Source organism: Chiloscyllium punctatum, chromosome 48 (assembly GCF_047496795.1).
Source record: "Chiloscyllium punctatum isolate Juve2018m chromosome 48, sChiPun1.3, whole genome shotgun sequence".
Classification (NCBI taxonomy): Eukaryota; Metazoa; Chordata; class Chondrichthyes; order Orectolobiformes; family Hemiscylliidae; genus Chiloscyllium; species Chiloscyllium punctatum.
The window spans coordinates 41,880,200-41,904,302 of NC_092786.1; the positions used below are offsets into that span (position 1 = coordinate 41,880,200).

At 41.1% G+C, this 24,103-nt stretch overlaps 1 protein-coding gene across 4 annotated transcripts in view; it reads right to left on the bottom strand.

Moving 5' to 3' along the window:
• atp8b4 (ATPase phospholipid transporting 8B4) overlaps nucleotides 1-24,103 on the bottom strand; it is a 245,466-nt gene that overhangs the window by 59,000 nt on the left and 162,363 nt on the right. For all 4 annotated transcript variants that reach the window (XM_072565057.1, XM_072565058.1, XM_072565059.1 and 1 more), the window contains 8 exons: nucleotides 20,053-20,211; nucleotides 19,177-19,265; nucleotides 16,344-16,540; nucleotides 12,094-12,302; nucleotides 9,244-9,287; nucleotides 2,478-2,643; nucleotides 1,342-1,530; nucleotides 1,052-1,167 (listed from right to left, as the gene is read on the bottom strand). In XM_072565057.1, the coding sequence (XP_072421158.1) occupies nucleotides 1,052-1,167; nucleotides 1,342-1,530; nucleotides 2,478-2,643; nucleotides 9,244-9,287; nucleotides 12,094-12,302; nucleotides 16,344-16,540; nucleotides 19,177-19,265; nucleotides 20,053-20,211 (1,169 nt within the window). The remainder of the gene's footprint in view (nucleotides 1-1,051; nucleotides 1,168-1,341; nucleotides 1,531-2,477; nucleotides 2,644-9,243; nucleotides 9,288-12,093; nucleotides 12,303-16,343; nucleotides 16,541-19,176; nucleotides 19,266-20,052; nucleotides 20,212-24,103) is intronic.

Sequence of the window (24,103 nt, forward strand, 5' to 3'; positions counted from 1 at the left end):
TGGCACAAATCCTGGAGGTCCCCTCCCTAATAACACTGTGGGCACATTTTCACCACATGGACTGTAGCAGTTTAAGAAGGCATTATCTTCTCAACAGCAATCACTGACAGGAAACAGTCACTATAAACATTGTAACTCAGAAATTATTGAGATTCAGACCAAGTAAAAATTGTTCCAGGAAGCAATCTATTGTGATAATACATAGGTCTTCAACAACCACATGTCTAAATTCAACACACTTGCAACTATTTTACAGGCACCAACAGGAAACAATGGTAGTTGAGTTCTCGAAGCAAAGACCTTTGCCAAACTGACATGGGTGCTCTGGCCATGGCTAAACTGATCGGGTCTTTTACTTTCTGTGGGTGATACTGACAGATGCCTAAGAGCATATACGGCCTCAGTTTAATCTTGAGATGAGGCTCCTCCATCCATTTGACACCTAGTTTCCTGAATTTGTTTAGACAGTTAGAGTTCAGAAGGATGAGTGCAGGCCTATAATCCTCGGACTTGCGCTCCCTCACCACTGACCATTATTAAGATGGTCACAGGAGGACCCTCATAATAAAGGCTACAAATTGGGCTGCATTGAATAGGTGCCAGAGAAATACTCCAGGCTCCACAAGACAACTACGGTTTACTACCAGCCTTCTCTACAACCCAATTGCCTCCTCCTTGCCCTGCCGGACTTCAGCACCAGCCGAAATTAATTCCACCCGAACCAGGGAGCTGTGCTAACTTATTATGAAGAGGCCCAAGGACTAGTTTGGTTTTCCAGCCTCACTCTGGTGCACCAGCATTGCCAAAATCATGACCACTCTCAAGTGTGACCAAACTGAATAAATGTTCCTAAATTCTATACATCACAAGGGAAGTTCCAAATTACTTTGAATGAACAGTAGAAAATAAATAAATGCAGAATCCAAGAGCACCAATATTACATTCAATCTATTGTGACAACATCATGCAAGGCCCAATTTAATCATCATGTTATTTATTAACCTAACCCAATAACTGTTAAAGACATATAAAGAACAGAAGAGGCACTTACACTGAGATGGTCTGAGGTAACACACATCAGGTCTTCATTAGATGGATGAAGTCTTTCAAACAAAATTGTATCAGCTCCCTTTGAGTAAAGTCGTATTTGTCCTTCAGGATTCCGAACTAAAACACAAGATCATTAAGTCAGAGGTAATATCAATGCTATAAAAATAAAGAGGTACATCATTCTGATGAATTCCACTGTTTTAAAAGAACAAAGTATAAATGGATAATAATCTTCCCAGAAAAACAGTGAATGTAAAAAGGGGTGATAATTATTTTATGTACTTAACCCACCAATCACTGACATCCTCTTTCGCACATTGTTGAAATCCAAAATGGCCAGCAATTGGTAGACAACAGGCTGGCTCATCTCATTCACTGTGATGGTCTCTGGGGTGCGGGATCGAAAAACAAAACCAAAGTTTCTTGCAGCTGTGACCAAGGCTCCTTCATCAGGTGACTGGGCTTGGTAAACAAGCTCTCCTGCAGACAAAAATCCAACAGCTGGAATTTCATTTAAAACAAAACCCAATGTAACGTACAACATAGTTTATACCTGATAATTCAAAGCTATTGATAACAGGATCAATGAGAACAACCCAACCATTGAGCAAGTCAATAATACAAAATGGGAGTTTAACATGAAAGGTATTGAAGTATTGGATGGCAATTATGATGCAAGATGACCAGACTGAATGTTGTTGAATGAATGGATAGTTGAGGTCTAAAATTTGTTGATACTGGTGTTTGATACTGAAGGTATAAAGCACCTTAAGACTTGCCATTGGGAAAAAGCAGAAGCCAGGCGAAAGCAGCACAAGGAGCATGTTGTCAAACCAATGCCACCCCAACCTTTCCCACCAAGTGTGGTAGAGACTGTACAGCTACCTATGGACTCACCCTGAGAGTGGGAGAGAGAGAGAGAGAGAGAGAGAAAGAGAGAGACCCTTGTCTGTGAGGGCCCATCAATGATGATGACAATGATGATGATTAATACTTTATACTGTTCATGCTATCCGTCTGACAGGTTTTCGTCCACGCCTAACCTGTCTATAGCAAAACTCTATCCTCATTCAATCTGATCTTGAATTGGATATAAGACGCAGTTAATGTAAAATAGACTTTCATTTATTTTTTGCAAAGCAGAAGACACTCAAACAAGGTCACCACAATTCAGTATTTCACACTATAATCACAATTGCATACATTTTCATTGATATTTTTAAATAGACTGCTTCTTTTTAAAATCAGTAGAATGAACACTATTAGCTCTCATTTAGTTACCTCATGTCCCAAATTCTCAAAAGGTCTTCCAAAATGCTCAAGCTTTGACCTCTTTTGCCGGGTCACTAAGCAAGTGCTATCCGAATGAAATTTTCACACTCCACGGAAAACTGGTATGGTTTCCAGCTTGAAATTTTTAATATTACCTTCATTTTTCTCCTCTGACATCACTGTATGGCAGAGTGAAAGCAACCTGAAAAACTCGTGCACAGATGAATCCCCCAGTTTTGTTGCTTCCACCAGACTCGCATCATAAAACTTAAACTTCGGATCTGCTAACGCATTGAATGAAAAATCCACAGGGAGCGTTTTCTATAAATTGAAGAGAAAACAAATTAGACTGTAAATATGACAGCAAACTACACATATGTGCTTTACACTTTCCTAAAACCCTATCTGTAGCTGTGATATGCCAGTCAGGGGTGTGTATTGAAGTCAGATTGCGGTCTTAATTCTTCCTCTTTGCGTCCAAATGCTAAAATGGGGTTCTCAAACTATTTCAGGTCCAATCTCAAACTGAACCATTGTTCCAGAAATGATTGTCTGCAGCATTAATCTTCAATGGTCGTCTGGACCATTTAATATTGAAGACATCAGAGTGAGGAGGTACACAATGCAATGTTGGGAACTTTACATTGAATATATTCAATGAGGTCCATTCTATATGGAACAACACAGTAAACATTTAAACATTTAAAAGGCCTTTAGCCTATCACACTAAATTTAAGTGTCCCCTGCAAATCAGAAATGGCAGCGTGGAACACATTGCATGTTATCTCACAACGCTACAACTCTTTGATAAGAAGTTAGAAAATTTGAAAAAGAAAGGCCACACATGCTCAACTTCTTGAATGACAAACATACAATCCGGATCACAAAATAAATGTTTAAAGCAAACTAGGTGCAACAATAGTGAATGGCATTAAAAAAACATAGCCAAAGCAAGTCACATATCATTGAGTGAAACACAGCAGCAACACCTTTTTGAGTATTAAATATCTTATGCAATTTGCACATTTGTTAAGTGCTAAATTTGCTATTTCTTGATTAACACTGATGTGTTTCTCCAAATAAATCTCCTTCTATGAAATCTGAATGATTCAGCTAACTCAGAGTCATAGAGATGATGTACTGCATGGAAACAGATCCTTTGGTGCAACTTGTTCATGCCAAGAAGTTATCCTAAATTAATCTAGTCCCATTTTCCACTATTTGCCACCATGTCCCTCTAAACCCTTCCTATCCGTATACCCAACCAGATGCCTTTTAAATGTTTCAATTGTACCAATCTCCACCACTTCCTATGGCAGCTCATTCCATACACGTACCACCCTCTATGTGAAGACGTTCCCCCTTAAGCCCCTTTTAAATCCTTCTCCTCTTACCTCAAACCTATATACTCTAGTTTTGGACTCCCCATATTTACTATTTACTCTATCCATGTCACTCATGATTTTATAAACCTCTACAAGGTCATTCCCCAGCCTCTGACGCTCTAGGGAAAATAGCCCCAAGGAGTGAATTTGGAATCTACTCAATTTGATTTGTCCCTGTAGCCTACCTAAAATTCAACTTTTGAACAGCAACACCAGATTACTGATCATTTATCTCATTATTTTTAAGGTAACTGGTTATGTACAACTGGTTTGCTGTGTTTGCCTCAACAAAAGACTGTGCTTCAAAAATAATTTATGCAGGTAGAAAATTTTAAGGATGTGAAAGGCTCTATCCAAATGCAATTTCTTATCTTCTTTTCTTGGTTTGGCTCATTTTTCAAATAAACCATTATAGCAGATACACTTCCATATCAGTCACAATGTGAAAAAAGCCTGAACATTATTTATCACTGGAGAAAAATGATTAAACTTTAATATTGGAATTGTACATATTTTAATCGCATTGTTTTTGCCAATTGAAGCTCAACTAAACTTTTATGTGTTTTATTGCAAAGAATTATTGCAAAGAACTCATCGCAATTCTTCCCACAGTGACATTTGCAACAAAAGAAACAATTTAACGAGGAAAATGAACACAATGAATTAAGATAAATAACTTTTAGATTACATTCTGATGAGGTTACATGCAGTCTGATCACTTGGCCGATCACTGAATTAGATATGAACTACATTTGCTCCTAGTTATTAATTTAGATTACACAAGATACAAGTGAAAGTATTACAGCTCCTTGAGGCTTTTATCTGATGGAGCTGTGTGCTCAATCTTTGACCTTGAGAACTGGGTATTTAATATGTTTTAATTACAAACATTATTCATGCACTGCTGTTACATAAGCTGCTAAAGTACACATTAAAAAGAATTATAAGAATGACTAAATCGTCCAATTCACAAACTTTTCCCAATTTGGAAATAAACAGTTTGCACTTTATTAATATCTGTGCATTTTATTAATGTTGACTTTCAATGAAAATGTCTACAGTTGCTGCCAGAACAAGTGACCACATCTCAGGCCCTTCTGGTGTATATTGTGTAAGACATGGATCAATGTGTCATTCTTTCGGTTTTTCTTTGCATCAGACAAGGTTGTCAACATGTAGACTTCACTCAGGAGTTCTGTCACAAGCAGCAGATCTTCGCTGTTTGATATAGGAACTTTAACAATGAAGAAAGCAGTGTTCCCTGTGCTACTAAACTTATTTATACAGGATCGTTAATGAAATGTCCCAAGGCACTTCACAGGAACATTTGCAAACAAAATGTAACATCGAGCTGCAATTGGAAATAATGAGTCGGATGACCAATTTGTCAAAAAGGCAGGTTTTAAGAATTGTCTTCTAAGAGGTAGAAAGGTGTGGGGAGGACACTTCAGACCTGGGGAGGGAGGGGGGGGGGGATTTAACTGAAAATATGATCAAAAGCAGTGCAATTTTGCGTGGGAACATGTGAGATTAGAATTTATGAAGTAGAGATATGAGAGTGGCAGAGCTGCAGCAAATGCCAGAGACTGGCATGGCAACACCTTGGAGGGATTTAAAAACAAGAATGCTAATTTTATGACCAAAGTGTTGTTTGACTGGGAGCTAATGCAGCTCCGCCAACACAGGGCTGATAGGGGAATGGGGCTTGCTTCAAGTTAAGACATTAGCAGCAGAGTTTTCTCAAGTTTACGGAGGGTAGTATTTGGGAGTTGGTTGGCTTGGTTGTCTGTGATGTAGAGTGACACCAACTGCATGGGTTCAATTCCTGTCCCAGCTAGGGTTGCCATGAAGGACTCTCCTTCCCAATCTCTCTTCTCACCTGAGCTGTGGTGACCCCCAGGTTAAACCAACACCAGATATCTCTCTATAATGGGGGTTTGGATTAGGCCGGTGCTGGAAAAGCAGAGCAGTTCAGGCAGCATCTGAGGAGCTGTAAAATCGATGTTTCGGGCAAAAACCCTTCATCAGGAATACAGGCAGAGTGCCTGGAGGGTGGAGAGATAAATGAGAAGAGGGCACCCCCACCGTCCTCTCATTTATCTCTCCATCCTTCAGGCTCTCTGCCTGTATTCCTGATGAAAGACTTCTGCCCGAAACATCGATTTTACTGCTGCTCGGATGCTGCCTGAACTGCTGTGCTTTTCCAACACCATTCTAATCTAGACTCTGGTTTCCAGCATCTGCAGTCATTGATTTTACCTATCTCTCTATAATGAGAGAGCAGCCTAGGACTACGATGACTTTACCTGCTGACTATGTCGGAGACTAGCAAGTCTTGAGGTAACAAAGGAATGGATGAAGATTTCAGCAGAATAAACTAAGGGATTGGAAAAGTTCGGTGACACTGAAGAGGTGGAAATAGGCAATCTAAGTGATGGTACGTGTAAAAGTGCAGAAGCCCACCTCAAGATCAACTGTGACGCCAAGGTTGTGAGACCTTAAAACATAGGCACAAGAGCAGGCCATTCGGCCTATTGAGTTTGCGATGCCATTCAATGATCTGATAATCCTCAACTCACTTTCCTACCTTATCCTGATAACCCATGATTCCCTTGCTGATTAAAAACTGTCTAGCTTGGCCTATACATACTGAATGACCCAGTCTCGACAGCCTTCTACGGTAAAGAATTCCACAGCTTCACGTCTCTAAGAGAAGAAATTGTCTCTCAGTCTTAAATGGACAATCCCTTACCCTGTGATTACACGCACCAATCCTATACTCTCGAACAAGGGGAAACAAGCTCTCTGCATCTACTCTGTAAAGCTCTGGATCTTATATGTTTCAATAAAGTCTTCTAAACTCTATGTGCACAGGCCTATACAATCTACACAAGTTCTCCTCATAAAACAGTCTCACAATAGGAACCTTCTCTGGAATGCCTCCAACACCAGTATATCTTTTCGTAGGCAGGGGGATGAAATCTGTTCACAATATTCTCAGTGTGATCTAATTACTGGCTTGTATAGTATACCTCCCTGTGTTTATTTTCCTTTCCCTTTGAAATAAAGGCGACATTCCATTTGGCTTCCCTACTACCTGCTGAAGTTGTACACTAGCTTTTCATGATTTATGCACAAGGACCCCAAATCTCTCTGTAGCTTTCTGCAGTCTTTATCTATTTAAATAACATTCAGCTCCTTCAGTCTTTCTGTGAAAGTGCATAACCTCTCATTTTCCCCACATTATATTCCATCTGCCAAGTGCTTGCCCTCCATTTCATGGGCTCTTAGTAAGTAGCCTAACACGCGGTACCCTAACAAATGCCATTTGGAAACCCAACCATGTTATATCTAATGGTTCCCCTTTATCTTGCTTGTCACCTCATGGAACTCTAATAAACTTGTCAGCCACGATTTCCCCTTTATAAAGCCATGCTAACTCTGTTTCGTTATATGATGCATTGCCATACATTTTGCTAAAATATCCTTTATAACAGACTCTAATATTTTCCCAATGATTGCTGACTGGCCTATATTACATGTGTCCTTCCCTTTCTGAATTAGGGTGTTACATTCGCAGTTTTCCAAGCCCCTGATATTTGCCAGATTTTAGAAAATTCTTGGAAGATCACAACCAACCCACCTATCATCTCTGTAGCTGCTTCTTTACTATCCCAGGATGTAACCCATTCAGTCCAGGAAGCTTTTCATCCCAGGAGTTTCCCTCAAACAACACCTATCACTAAGAAAGAGTATTTATTTCCTGTCCCAACAAAATGCACATTGATATAGTGGTCCTGATGAAGGGCTTATGCCCAGAACGTCGATTCTTCTGCTCCTCGGATTTTCCAGCACCACACTCTTGACTCTGGTCTCCAGCATCTGCAGTCCTCACTTTCTCCTCCTTGATGTAACGGTCAGCACATTTTAAAGAAGCTGGAACCTGCTGAGTTTGGAATTGTATTCCAGTCTCCTCTACATGGTTCTAGGGCCTGGGGGAATAGGACAACAGTCTTTTCCTTCACCTATCAGATTAAAGAATTTTTGCTTCATCAGAAAGAAGCCCAGACAGGATAGGAAAGTGATAGACAGCGGTGGTATCCAAGGCTAAGTCCTAGGGCTACTGCTGTTTTAGATATATGTTCATGTCTTGTATATTACAACAAAAAAAACCCCAACATTTCAGAGCCTGTGGATGGTAACAAACTTACAAGTGTGGCAACAGTGAGGATGGTATACATCAACTGCAACAGGACATAGATATCTTAATTGAATGGGTAGACTGGTGACAAATGGAACTCAATACGGAGAAGTGTGAGGTGATGCATTTTGGCAAAATAGATGCCTCAATGTCACTGTGCTAAGAGTATGCAGGCACAAAGGGACTCAGAGGTCATGTGTGCAAATCTTTCAGATCTTGACAAAAGTAATGCTGAATCTTTATGAAGCTCTGAAGTGGTACATGCAGTCTTGATCACTACAGTTTAGGACAGATGTGATTTATCACAATGAACAAATGTAGATACAAGGGTTAGATTGAAGCAGCGGCATTAATCTCCTTTGATGCAAGAGAACAAGGAAAAATTTGATTATGGCAAGCTTGGTAAAGCAGACAAACTAAAAACGCTGCTCCCAATAGTTGATGAGACAATAAATGGACACAGATGTCTAGTTTTAAGCAAGAGATATAGTGGGATGTGAGGATGAACTCTTCAGAGAGCAGGAACTTGTTGCTTATGAGTCAGTCAATAATTTCAATATGCAATTTAGTGAGTAGTTAAGGAAAAATAAATTTATAAGCTTCATCCTTTGCTATGATGATGACTATCAATAGAGGCCAAGTATTCAAACGGGGAGAAAGGAATGGTGGTACCATTTAGTGACAGGAAAGGGAGGGGACAGAACAGCATAGCCTAAAATAAAGGAAAGTTTGGAGTTTGATTTAAGAAAATAACAGATTTGATTTTGAAGTGGCATCCATAACACACAAGCTAATGAACACTGAGGTTATACAAACATATCCTGGCCATAAGGAGATATACAAGGATCAATTAGCACAAATTAAAATCTTGAGATTTGTGACCTGGTGTGGTCGAAATGTGGACAGGATGAATAAGCTTGAAGCATCCATTAATTCAGGTCTGTATAATCATATGTAGGGAATATAAATCTATACTAACGAAGGTATCATTTATTCTAACATAATTAACTAGATAAATTCAGGTTCTCAGGGTTAGTGTGGTGTGTTAGATCAGGGTGAGCCTAAAGCTGACAAAATTATCTCAGTTAATAGAGGGATGAAATGTTGGGATTATAAAACTGATATTAGACTTAAGTAGAGACCCTTGGGTTGAGGTCTGGTGTGGATAGATTTGGATATGAAAGAAGGTTTCAACTCAGATCACATCTTGAACAAAAGCTGGCTATGTGAAAATTGTTTTTCAACACAATGTCACTGTTGTATCTCATGTTTACACACATCTGTAAAAGTCTAGTGATCACTTAAGTTCAAACATCTTCATTATAGTGCCCCTACCTCAGATATTTCAATTTTATGTCCCAGTTCATCATAAGCATCTCCTAAAGAAGAAATGTAGAAAATCATTAAGAATTACCATTCATCATTTAGAGGGGAAAAAAAACAATACATTTCTTTAGACTGTAATATGTGAAATCTGGGAGTTAAGGGAGAAGACTAACATTCTAACAGTCTGTAAAGGTGGAATGTAGGGAAATAGGTCAGAGTGTTAGCCTCACATTGACATCATCATCCTTATGCATACACACAGGGTTGGATTTAACAATGAGGAAGGGTCACTCAACCCGAAACGTTAACTCTGATTTCTGTCCACAGATGTTACCAAATCTGCTGAGCTCTTCCAGGAATTTCTCGGGATTTTTTTTTGATTTTACACTCCCCTGCTTGGTGTTCGGCAGAGGGGGAGAGACCTAAAATATATGGGTTGCCTGCCCATCCACCCCTGCCCCCGCTTCAATTTACCAAGAGCAGGGGCCGCACTGGGCAACCCGGTTGTGAGTGGGTCGATTGAAATTCTTTGGTGGGCAATGAATGTACATTTAACAGGCATATGCTGGCACTGCTGAGACAGGAGTGACCCATGGGAAATGGGCAGCATGGCAGGAGATGAGCTTGAAGGTGGGGGGGGGGGGGGGGGGAACGGAGGGGTTGGGGTTGGAATGGGATGCTAAGCGGAGTCATATCTGGAACTGCTCCAGGAGAGACCCTGATGCAATCTCGCGGCTGGGAAACCTCTCCCGTATCAGCCCACCAACACAACCAGCTGTCACTCAGGATTGATACCAGGCTTTTTGTCTTACTCATGTCTTGAGGATGGTAAACAATTTGCTTTGCGATAGGAGAATTCCAAAATAAAAATCATGAGTTCCCTCGAAGGGAAAAATAGCCAATCCGTACATTTTCCAGACTGCATCAATTTTTAAAAAATAACTCTACATTTTATTTAATTGTGAATAAAAAAAATTGAGAGTTTGGAGGGCATTTTAATATTTCAGTCAGATTTAAGGACATTAGCTAATGGTTCATGCTGACGAGATGGCTTGTTCTTAATCAAGATACGCTTGGGATTAAGACTGTTCTATTTCTTGTAGATACATGGCTGTAGGAGCAACATTTTAATTGTGGCAGTCAAAACCATATTTGTTCCCAAATTTGACTATTTCTATTAGCACAGGTACGCTACTAAAGACTATTTAAAAATGCGTATGCCCAAATAACTAACATGTCCTAATGACCTGAACCACTAACATGTCACCAATTCAGATGCAAAATAATTTCTACCATGGTTTATCGAGTGGTCAAATCTTACAAATAGCATGGCTCCCCAGAAGATTTGGAGGGAGAGTATCTGTCGCTGGACTATAAAGGCTAGAAAGGATCAAGATTTAATCTCAGTCTGTGCTGATCAGAATTGGTGACCTTCAGGCACTTTCTGAATCTGAATTAGTAATCCAGGCTGTGAGTGTGGCATCAAGAATGCTGAGTAAAGGCAGAACCTGGGCTGTACCCTTCCCAGTTGGAAATTCACATGAGACTCATTGACATGATGATTGAACCAATTTTCCTGAAACATATATTGAATAAAAAATATATTATGTTTGCATATTGGTATGCAATGTAAACAGAATTAAAACATTAAACTAATAAAGCAAATAGCATTGTATATCATGATATATTAATATCATTTATCTTTAACAATGGAGGTAACTCTGAAAGGGTTACCTACAAGGAAGCACTATGTGCTTCAAGCATTCAATGAGAATTATCAAGTCTTTGAATCAGTTTGAAGGTTTTCATTTGTGTGATTTGGAGATGCCGGTGTGGACTGGGATGTACAAAGTTAAAAATCATCTACCCCAACACACACATACACACACAAAAACCCACATGCACACATACACATATACATTTGTGGGGTGAATTTGTACTTGCAGAGTAACATTGTACATTGCTCAAAAACTGCATGAATCTATGTAAGATTCTGTTAATTCATTTTTTTATTTGAATCAGTCTAAACATTATGGCACAGACAGCAGCACACAGGGGGCTAACACCTTCAACACATTATCTGGGCTGACACCAATTGTTAAAGTTAACCTGAGTGTGTAAATTTTGTGATTTACATATGAAAGAAGTGAAACTAACATGGTCATTCTAACAGATGAGAGACTTAACAAATAATCAAGGTATTTTTCAATGTATAATTTCAGTTACATCACACTGTAAATTTTGCTATAAATTCTGTGTCTTACATTTGTGTACCCCACAACCACCTGATGAAGGAGCAGTGCTCCGAAAGCTAGTGCTTCCAATTAAACCTGTTGGACTAGAACCTGGTATTGTGTGATTTTTAACTTCATTTGTGTGGCCCACTATTGCCCTCTGTGGTCACTTTGGGGAGCATCCTTTGTGAGCAGTAACAGAACTAGGAAGGTGCAGCAAAGAAAACATCTTGACTTACATTCTCACATTCCAATCACTTAATCTGAACTGTCAACATCTTTTCTCCTCCCAGCAATAGTATAAATGCTGCCCTCTCCACACTTCACGTCAGTTCTGATGAAGAGTCATCTAGACTCGAAACGTTAGATTTCTCTCTCTCTCTCTCTCTCTCTCTCCATAGATGCTGCCTGACCTGCTATGAACCCCAGCAATTGTTTTTTTCACTTTCATTCGAGGACTTCCACTTAATATACCAATAATGTAAAAAGGAAGCATGAATATCACTGTTGAATTTTATGGCTGGGTTGGAGGGAGGAAGTAGAATCTCTTAACAAGGAACATGTCACGACAATTGCCATTATAGATGCAAAGTGCAAGTTATTTTAAAAAACCATTGAAACTTACCATAAGCTTTTCCATTAATTGAGCATTTGTTGAAAATCATTATGTTCTGTGTAAGAGTTCCTGTTTTGTCAGAAAATATGTACTCTATTTGCCCCAGCTCTTCATTGAGTGTTGTGGTTCGGGCCTCAGCAGATGTGTTTTTCTTAATATAATACATCCTTCGATCCCAGTTGATGAAGTAACTATGCCCAAGTCGAATGACCTCAACACTTCAATAGACACAAAATGAAAAATAAATTGGGATTACAAAAACTAAAATAACAAATATTGCAACATGCAACAGTCGAAAACCAAACTCAACGTCAAAACCGGACAATGCAAGGAAGAAAGTCTTCCTATTTAAAATCACCATGAAAATAGCATGATTTGGAGATGCCGGTGTGGGACTGGGGTGTACAAAGTTAAAAATCACACAACACCAGGTTATAGTCCAACAGGTTTAATTGGAAGCACACTAGCTATCGGAGCGACGCTCCTTCATCAGGTGATAGTGGAGGGCTCGATTGTAACACAGAATTTATAGCAAAAATTTGCAGTGTAATGTAACTGAAATTTTTCAATGTATAATTTCAGTTACATCACACTGCAAATTTTTGCTATAAATTCTGTGTTACGATCGAGCCCTCCACAATCACCTGATGAAGGAGCGTTGCTCCGAAAGCTAGTGTGCATCCAATTAAGCCTGTTGGACTATAACCTGGTGTTGTGCGATTTTTAACTATGAAAATAACAGTAAGAGAAATCTTCAAAGTCAACTACAAAAGAAAATCAAAAGTCACAGATTATAAATAAGGTTCCCTATGCCAGCACGTTAAAATAGTAGGTGTGATGGATATGTTCTTCTCAGTTTCCTTTGAGGAAGCAATATCAAAGAGGTAATCAAATGAAATAAACATGCTCTTTTTTTCCCAAGGACATCAGGTGATTTTCCTGTGCCTTAGCCAATATTTATCCCTGAAATGGTCTCACAGAGAGAGAGAGAGAGAGAGAGAGAGAGAGATTGATTATCTGGTCATTATCACTATATAGTTGGCAAGAGTTAGCTGTGGGTAAATTGGTTACCATGTTTCCTGTGTGATAACAGTGGCTGCACTTCAAAGATATTCCACTGTAGAGAACTTTTAGATGTCTGGTGTTCATAATCTGTGCTATGTAAATGCAAGTCATTCTTTCATTCTTTTTATGCATCTTAATAGGGCTATTCACATATTGGCATGTAATTAATATGCACACGCATTTCTTGTCCATTACATTACACTTTGCTAAAAATCACACAAACACCAGGTTATAGTCCAACAGGTTTAATTGGAAGCACACTAGCTTTCGGAGCGTCGCTCCTTCACCAGGTGATTGTGGAGGGCTCGATCGTAAGAGAATTTATAGCAAAAATTTGCAGTGTGATGTAACTGAGACTGTACATTGAAAAATTGATTGTCTGTTAAGCCTTTCATCTGTTAGAATACAGTGATAGTTTCACTTCTTTCATGTGTAAATCACAAAACCCTTTTTTTAAAAAGTTGCATTCTCGGGTTAGCTGTTAACAATGGTGATAGCTGGACAATATGTTGAAGGTGTTAGCTCCCTGTGTTCTCTGTCTATGGCCTGATGTTTAGATTGATTCCAATCTAAAAAGTGAGATGACAGAGTTTTACATAAATTCATGCAGTTTTTGAACTCAGAGTTCTACATGAATGTATGTGGTTTTTGAGCAAAGTGCAACGTAACTCTGCAAGTACAAAAAAATTCACCACACAAAATATGTGTGTGCATGTGGGTCTTTGTCTGTCTGTGTGTGTGTCTGTCTGGGGTGGGGGTTGTGTGTGTGAGAAAGTGTGTGTGTGGTGTGTGTGTAGTGAGTGCTGAGTGTCTTAAGTCTGTGAGGGGGTGCATGTGTCTATGTGCACCTGTGTCCGTGTGTATGTGAGAGTGTGTGTGTGTGTGTGTGTGTGTGTAGTGCAATGGTGATCACCTGTAATGTGACATGAACCCAAGGTCCCGGTTGAGGCTCTCCCTAAGTTAGCTAAATTCGGTACCCATAGGGAGGGCCTCAATGGGGACCTTGGGTTCATGTCACATTACAGGTGACCACCATTGCACTACACACACACACACACACAGACACTCACATACACACGGACACAGGTACACACAGACGCGCACACAGACACCCACACACACCCTTATAGACACACACACTCCCACACATGCACCCCCTCACAGACTTAAGACACTCTGCACTCACCACACACACACACACACACACACACACACACACACACACACACACACACACACACACACAACCCCCACCCCAGACAGACACACACAGACAGACAAAGACCCACATGCACACATATATTTTGTGTGGTGAATTTTTTTGTACTTGCAGTTACATTGCACTTTGCTCAAAAACCACATACATTCGTGTAGAACTCTGAGCTCAAAAACTGCATGAATTTATGTAAAACTCTGTCATCTCACTTTTTAGATTGGAATCAATCTAAACATCAGGTCATAGACAGAGAACACAGGGGGCTAACACCTTCAACATATTGTCCAGCTATCACCATTGTTAACAGCTAACCCGAGAATGCAACTTTAAAAAAAAAGGGTTTTGTGATTTACACATGAAAGAAGTGAAACTATCACTGTATTCTAACAGATGAAAGGCTTAACAGACAATCAATTCTTCAATGTATAATTTCAGTTACATCACACTGTAAGTTTTTGCTATAAATTCTGTGTTACGATCGAGTCCTCCACAATCACCTGATGAAGGAGCGTCGCTCCGAAAGCTAGTGCTTCCAATTAAACCCGTTGGACTATAACCTGGTGTTGTGTGATTTTTAACTTTGTACACCCCAGTCCAACACCGGCATCTCCGAATCATGGTTACACTTTGCAGAATCTTTCCCTTCTAAGAATCAGTGATAATCAGTCAGATTGGCATCAGAGAATGCTTCTCTGCCATTTCCAAATTTCAGTTCTGGTCAGGAAGTCTCATCATCAACTGTCCTGACCTATCAGCAATTGACATGCTTTAGTAGTCAAATAATGATCAATCAAGGGTCTCTTCAGACAACCAACAGCCTCAATCTGGGTATAATTTGGGGCTCTAATGGAAACCAGGGAGAGGCTGTTGAAAGCCACCTTCATGGCCTTGCCTCTGACCCCCCTCTCCACAAGCCAAACCCTGGAAAGTCACTTACATTTCCTGCTGCTCCAGAACATTAGTGTTGCTATGCAACTAGTTACTTCAGCCTCTGACATGGCATTACTATTCAGAGCAGTGCTGCCCCCCTGATTGGCCAGCAGCTTCAGGTGGAGTGGGACATCACTATCCCAGGAAGTGAAGTGCTAAACCGCCTACTGGGTGACCACATCGATAGGTGTTGGTGCTGGTGTAAGGGGTATGGTGCCTGCCACCATACTTTGAAGAAAAATCAGAAAATCTCGCCCTGTGTCACACTCTTGTTATATTTAACTACTATTCTTAAAAGGTATTCCAGCTGTTTGTTGGAGGAAATTTGCGCATGTGCTAATCTTAAAAAGATTTTGGGATGAATCCCTCACAGGTCCAGACAGAAACTTCACACACTTTAAAAGCAAAATCCCCATCGCTTCCTGACGGTGTCTTGTACGCTGAGGATTTATCAAATTATAGAGGGACCTTCTCTCACAATCCAGTAATTGGACCTTGTGCTGACAGGCTAATCCACCAGACACAACCCTCCTTGGACCTAGGAATCCCTGGATCAATACTTCTAATCAGCGCATTTTCAAATGGATAAGCACACGGTGGCACAGTGGTTAGCACTGCTGCCTCACAGTGCTAGGGATCCAGGTTCAATTCCCGCCTCAGGCAACTGTCTGTGTGGAGTTTGCACATTCTCCCCGTGTCTGCGTGGGTTTCCTCCGGGTGTTCCGGTTTCCTCCCACAGTCCAAAAATGTGCAGGTTAGGTGAATTGGCCATGCTACATTGCCTGTAGTGTTAGGTGCATTAGTCAGGCATGAATGTAGGGGAATGGATCAGGGTGGGTTGCTGTTCGGAGGGTCGGTGTGGACTTGTTGGGCCGAAGGGCCTGTTTCCACACTGTCGTGAATGTCATCTAATCTAACGTGGATTTGCCAGACTGACAAATGCATGAATATTCCCTGGAATTAACATTAAATAATAAAATTGAACATTGAAAGCAAAGGCATGAGAGAAAGTCTCTGTTTATCACCCCCACTGTGAACAATGGCTCACCTGACATACAGTGAGATCGGCACAACTGTGTTCAGGATAATTATGTATGACCAGAAACTTAGAAATCCCGAAAAAATCGCATTGTTCATCCACTTGTTCCAGGGCAGATAGATATGAAAATGGTATCCAACTTCACTTTCCCAGATGGAATTTCCAATTCCCAGAATGATTCCCATACACACAAGAAAGCCAAAGATCTGAAGAGAGAATCACAGTTAACTCAGAAAAGAGATGACACTTCATTTATTGTGTTGTATTCCCCAGAATTTGCATAGCAGAAACTTTAAACTTTAAACGCGGGAAACTCAGTCTTGTAACAGTGTTGACTCCCCTACCATTAGCTGTGCTGAATGCTGTCGATATGTGGGACTATCACACCACCCCTGACCAAGAAGATAACAGGAGAGAAGGATACATCAGAAAAGCGAAATATACTCAAACAATAAGGCAGGGCTCTTTCATCATTATATAAAACTATTGCTTTATTTACCATTTCAAAAGGTGATTTACATTGAATTATATCTGACCATTATCCAACCCTTTGTCTGCCAACTGGACTTGTCTCTCTCTGGATCACATCTCCACCTATTGTTATCTACTTTAGCACCTACACCCACCCCCACTCCCCTGTCTTCAGTATAAATACTGGATTAGTGGTGCTGGAAGAGCACAGCAGTTCAGGCAGCATCCAACGAGCAGCGAAATCAACGTTTCGGGCAAAAGCCCTTCATCAGGAATAAAGGCAATGAGCCTGAAGCATGGAGAGATAAGCTAGAGGAGGGTGGGGTGGGGAGAGAGTAGCATAGAGTACAATGGGTGAGTGGGGGAGGAGATGAAGGTGATAGGTCAAGGAGGAGAGGGTGGAGTGGATAGGTGGAAAAGAAGATAGGCAGGTCGGACAAGTCAAGGAGGCAGTAACTGAGCTGGAAGTTTGAAACTAGGATGAGGTGGGGGAAGGGGAAATGAGGAAGCTGTTGAAGTCCACATTGATGCCCTGGGGTTGAAGTGTTCCGAGGCGGAAGATGAGGCGTTCTTCCTCCAGGTGTCTGGTGGTGAGGGAGCGGCGGTGAAGGAGGCCCAGGACCTCCATGTCCTCGGCAGAGTGGGAGGGGGAGTTGAAATGTTGGGCCACGGGGCGGTTTGGTTGATTGGTGCGGGTGTCTCGGAGATGTTCCCTAAAGCGCTCTGCTAGGAGGCGCCCAGTCTCCCCAATGTAGAGGAGACCGCATCGGGAGCAACGGATACAATGCGTATCCGTTGCTCCCGATGCGGTCTCCTCTACATTGGGGAGACTGGGCGCCTCCTAGCAGAGCGCTTTAGGGAACATCTCCGAGACACCCGCACCAATCAACCAAACCGCCCCGTGGCCCAACATTTCAACTCCCCCTCCCACTCTGCCGAGGACATGGAGGTCCTGGGCCTCCTTCACCGCCGCTCCCTCACCACCAGACACCTGGAGGAAGAACGCCTCATCTTCCGCCTCGGAACACTTCAACCCCAGGGCATCAATGTGGACTTCAACAGCTTCCTCATTTCCCCTTCCCCCACCTCATCCTAGTTTCAAACTTCCAGCTCAGTTACTGCCTCCTTGACTTGTCCGACCTGCCTATCTTCTTTTCCACCTATCCACTCCACCCTCTCCTCCTTGACCTATCACCTTCATCTCCTCCCCCACTCACCCATTGTACTCTATGCTACTCTCTCCCCACCCCACCCTCCTCTAGCTTATCTCTCCATGCTTCAGGCTCATTGCCTTTATTCCTGATGAAGGGCTTTTGCCCGAAACGTTGATTTCGCTGCTCGTTGGATGCTGCCTGAACTGCTGTGCTCTTCCAGCACCACTAATCCAGTATTTGATTTTCAGCACCTGCAGTCATTGTTTTTACCTTCAGTATAAATACTGCCTTTTCCTCGCTAAAATCAGTTCTGAAGAAAGGTCACTAGACTTAAAATGTTGATTCTGCTTTCTGTCCACAGATGTTGCCAGACCTGCTGAGTTTCTCCAGCATTTTCTGTTTTTGGTCCAGCATCTGCAGTTCTTTGTTTCTTTGAATTATGTTGAGATTGACGCAGAAAGCAGGCCATTTGGCCCACTTGTTCTAGCCTCCACAGGAGCGTCCACCCCCTCTCTTCCTCTAACCCTATCAGCAGTTACTCCATTCCTTTCTTTCCTCCTCCCTATCCAACCATCCCCATCTCTTTAACAAATCCATGTCATTTACTTCAACAGCTCAATATACTGTAAGTGTTTGTGGACTCAATTTCAATTACAGCGATGATTGATAGAGTTCCTCAACATTTCTCCTAACGACTAGGAGAAGGTAGCTATAATGCCTGTAAAGAAGTATTACCTTATTACAGATCCAAACTCATAAATGGAAATCATACACAGTCCACGTGACTATCAATAATCCATACAATGGGTAGTGGTAATGTCAATGGACTAATAATGCAACAAACAGGCTGATTCTTTAGATGTTATGAATTCATATTCCACGAGAACTTTTGGTGGAATTTAAAATTCAATTCATACATCACAAAACTGGTCTCAGTAATGACAAACATGAAACCAGCATTCGTTAAAAAAAGGTTCGCTAATGTCCTTCAGGGTCTTCCCTGGTCTGTCCTACATGAGACCGCACAGCCACATTCATTTGTTCGACTGCTCTCTGAACTGAAGCCATCCAGTTCAAGGACAATTAGAAATGGACACCAAATGCTGGTCTTACCAGCGATGCCCACATCGCATGAAAAATTAAACTTTAAAAAATCCTGTTTCCAGTCTGCAATATAATCTGTAACCCTAGGTGACCAGGTAAACACATTCACTTACCCATAGTACCAAAGTATTCATCAGTCGGTCTATACTCGTTCGTTTGAATTTGGTTCGGCCACTGTTCTGCATTAGCTTGGTATCAGGCCCTAAAACGTAAAGGTGAAGGTGTGTTATATATAATACTGAATCAAATCATTAGGTATTAGATATCAGCTTGGCTCAACGGATGTCACTGTTGTCTATGGGTTCAAGTCCCACACCAGCTTTAAACATATATAAGCACTCCAATAACGAGGGAAGTGCTATGTGTTTGACTTGCTTTCCCATGGATGTGAATTTAAACCAAGACCCTAAATGACTTAAGTAGGCCTAAAAGATTCCCTGGGTTCTATTCAAAGAAGTGTAGGATTTACCCCAAACATTCTGGCCAATATTTATCACTTAATCAGCATCACCACAGCAGTTTGCACATTCTTCCAGTGGGTTTCCTCCAGGTGCTCTGGTTTCCTCCCACAGTCCAAAGATGTGTAGATTAGGTGAGTTGGCCATGCTAAATTGCCTCATAATGTCCAGGGATGTGCAGGCTAGGTGGGTTAGCCATAGGAAAAGGCAGGGTGACATGGATAGGATAGTGGGGGTGGGTCTGGGTGGGTTTTTCAGAGGGTCGGTGTGGACTCAATGGGTCAAATTCACACTGTAGGGATTTTGTGATTCAGATCATCTGGTTACTATCGCATCATTTGTGAAAGCTTGCTGCATTTTCTGTCTTACACAAAAATGGCAAGACTTCAAAAACACTTAACTGCCCATAAAGCACTTTGGGACATTCCAAGGATGTAGAGGACATTAAAGGTCCTTTTTATTTAAAAAAAAAGAAAATTGGGCTATCAGAATATCCCTTAATGATCCAGTCTGCACTGATCTGTGATTTACCTGCAAAGATTACCAGGCCAAAGCACCACTCCGTGTTCCGCAGCACACAGCCTCGAAGCAGCATCTTTTCATTATCTAGGGAATACTTCTTATCGTTCCAAAATAGTGTCCCAGTGAATTTGTCCAATTTATTATTTGGAGGCTCGCAAATGATTTCCCCTGGCACAGCAAAAGGAAGTCAATACAAGGTGATTCGTTCAATACTTACACACACAAACACTAAAAAAAACTGGAAGTAATCTGGAAAATGTTATCTGCTGTTGCACTCGAGTCTGAAAGGGTTAATTCTGAAGTCTGGTGTGAACCCCACCACCCATTGTGACGGCGACATGGGGGACTTGTGGGCAGAACAGCTTAGGATCTGGAAAGAGTGGGACCAAATACTTAATCCTCCTAAAAGTTTCAGTAAATGTCAATGTAACCTGACACTGGTTTCTAATACACCATCAACCAAATCTTGTTAACTGCAAAGAACTCCCCTAGTTAAACCTAGAAGTGTTTTCCATCTTCTTGAAAGAAAGCCGACCCTGAACAGTGGCACAGCGGTTAACGCTGCTGCCTTTCAACACTAGGTTCAACTCCAACCTCAGGTGACTGTCCGTGTGGAGTTTGCACACTCTCTCCACGCATGCATGGGATTCCACAGGATGTTCCAGTTTCCTCCCACAAAGTGTGCAGGCTGAGTGGATTAGCCATGGGAAAAACAGGATAGGGGGATGGGTCTGGGTGGGATGTTCCTCGGAGGGTTGGCGTGGAGTCAAGGGATGAAACGGCCTGCTTCCACACTGTAGGGATTCATGTAGTTTCCCACCTTTAAAGAGGTGGTGGAAGTAACCTGCATTGAGAGCAGCAGCTCTCATGGTGCAGTCAGCTGGCCCGATCAGACCAGATTTGCTTCATGCGTTTCACTGATCTCTCTCTAGTTTGACAACAATCCAGCAATATTGGCAGAAAGCCAGTGTTTAACTCACTAAATAAATCACCCCCCCCAACTGCAATTTACAGAATTATCCTCTTTGCAACCCATTCTTTACCTTCTAATTTAAGTAGGAAAATAAAATTGAGAGGATATTTTTCTAATTAAAGTCCACAAAGTGATTCAGCAACATGGATCTCTTTGATGAATTTTATAATATCAATGTTACATATGAAACAAAACACACTTTTTTCGAACATTAAGATAGTTTTTATTCACTCACAGGACATGGGTTGAACGGCTCAGGATTTATTGCCTGTCCCTAGTTGCTCTTGAGAAGGTGATAGTAAGCTATCACACATACAAAGGTCTAAAATAATGCAACTAGCTGCAGTGTAAAGTTCCCTTAATTTACCCAACCAATACAAATTAATTTCAGAAGAATTGTCCTTACTGCACGAATACAATGGTTCACCGCTTGCATGAGTCATTGTTATGGCTTTTTGAATAGATCATTTCACTTAGAGGCACTCATTAGTCTTGGACTCTTCCAGTTCTGCCAGCTTGCATTAGCTGAAGGGAACTTTTCTTTCTTTTGCAAGTTGTGTTCAGTTGTGTTTGCAATTATTCAAATGCTGGCCCAAGTAACACCTGGATACCTAGGTTCCTGAAAACTGCTCCTTTTGAAAATTGATCCAAATACTAGTCCTTCTTGAATGGATACTGCAAATAATAGTCAGATTGGACTCAGCAAAATGCAAACTGGAAACATCCAAACTGCACTGAGTTTCTTTTGGTAATTTAGCACGTTTTTGATGAAAATAATAGCTCCCCACCATCTCAACATACATGACTTCTTAAATACTATTGAAGATCAATATTGTTGAATAGTGGTTTTGAATTATGTGATGTTTCAATATAGCAAATTAAAAGATACACATTGTATTGACAGGACGCAGGTAACCAGAAGATCCAAATTTAAGATTGCTGGCAAAAAGAACAGGAGGGGAGGGGAAGGAAAGTCAGCATGGAAACAGACTCTTCAGTTGAACTCGTCCACACCAACCAGGTTTCCTAATCCAAGCTAGTCCCATTTGCCTGCATGTGACCTATATTTCTCTCAACCTTTCCTACCCACATACGTGTCCAATTTTTTTTTTCAGTGTCATAATTTTACTCACCTCTAACACTTCCTCTGGCAGATTATTCCATACATGCACCATCCTCGGTGTGAAAAGATTGCCCCTTAGGTCCCTTTTAAATCTTTCTCCTCCCACCCTAAACCTAGGCCCTCTAGTTTTGGACTCCACTACCCTGGAGAAAAAAAAACTTTAGTTGTTCACCCTATCCATGCCCCTTGTGATTTTATAAGCATCGATAAAGTCACACCTTAGCCTCCGATGCTCTAGGGAAGAAGTCCCAGACTATGCAATCTTTACTTATAACTTAAATCTTCCAGCCTTAGTGACGACTAGAATTTTTTTTGCTGTCAGTTACAGTGATGTGCTACATTTTCTCGTATTTTCTTTATACCTGTGACCTCTGAGGTCTGTGCATGGCTGAAACTGAAAGTAAATGGTGGGAACAATGCTGATCGCCAAGTGTGGACACTCAAGAGCGGTTTAGGGGGAGCATTGGTGATATGAAAGGTATTGCCTGCAAGTGTGTTGAACCACATTCAGAAGGAGTCAACTATGGCTCACTTGGTAGCATACCCAGCCCAGGATTACAAGGTCTTGTAATTCAGGTCTGGAATAAAAAAGTCAAGTTGACACTGCAGTGCAATACATTATGCTGTTGGAGGTGCACTCCACTATTAACAGTACCATCCCTGAGTTGTTGAACTGAAGCTCCATCCACTTGCTCAGTTGAATGTAAAAGACGTTCTGGCACTATTTTGAAAAACAACAAAGAACATTTATCCCTGGACAATATTTATTCCCACTCAGCATTACAAAAAAAGATTAGCTGCTTATTATCATGTTGCGATTTGGAGGCTGCTGAATCCAATTTGGTTTACGTGTTTCCTACATTACTACAATGACTTCACTTCAAATAGCACTTAATTGGCTTTGAGTTTTCTGGTGCTATAAAAATGCATGTCTTTCTTTTAGAGTCAAAATCAACTTTCAAAAAGGAAAAAGCATACATTCTTGACATAAAATGAAACAAACAGAGTGCCAGGAGAAAGATCCAGGAAATGAGACCAATTGTTTAGTTTCTTTCAAGAAGCCAGCATGGGTACAATAGGCAGAGTGATCTCATTCTGTGCTGAATATTGTGATCATTGGACACCTCTGATTTAACAGGCTCAAGATGTTCATTTAAGTACAAATAATTGCACGTTATTTGCTGCTTGAAATGACTGATATTTTTGTCTTCCTTTTGTGAATAACATACTCCTGAATTAATTAAAAACTAAACTCCAAGGTAAAGGTTTGCGATGAATTATGCAACCTTGCTGAGCGAGTTCAATACAATGAATTGGTCGGCTTCTTTTCCAACTGATCAACGGACTGCTTTCATCAGGAACAAATTTATTTTCTTTCTCTGTCACTTTCCAAGATTTATGAATTTCTTCAGTCAAGGTTTGGCAAGCTTCCTGATGCCAGATGGCGAAATGGCAAGTGAGTGAAAAATAAAAAGAATTGTGCTGACTCAATCCAACTATGCACTTGATCAGATGTTAATGAAAGATCAGCTGCTGTTGCATGTCCTGTCAGGTTCAACATAGAGTCCGACAGTTTCAGGTCAGAACCACATCTCCTATCTTTCTTCAGGCAGTTGGTGCCAGTAAAACTGTTGCCAATGGGCACAATGGTTTAGAATCTGAGAGCATGAGTCCAAAGATGTACAGGTTCGCTGGATTGGCCACGCCAAATTGCCCGAAGGGTCCAGGGCTGTGCAGGGTTAGCCATGAGCTTTGCAGGGGTTACGGGGTTAGGATAGGGGATTGAGTCTAAGTAGGATGCTTTTCGGAGGGTCAGTGTGGACTTGATGGGCCAAAGAATTCTTACCATACGGAAGCATATGATTCTATTATCAATTTAAGCTGATTGGTAACACAACTCAGAGATGACACGAGGAAAAGATGGATAATGCAGCGAGTGGTAAGGTCCTGGAACGCACAACCAG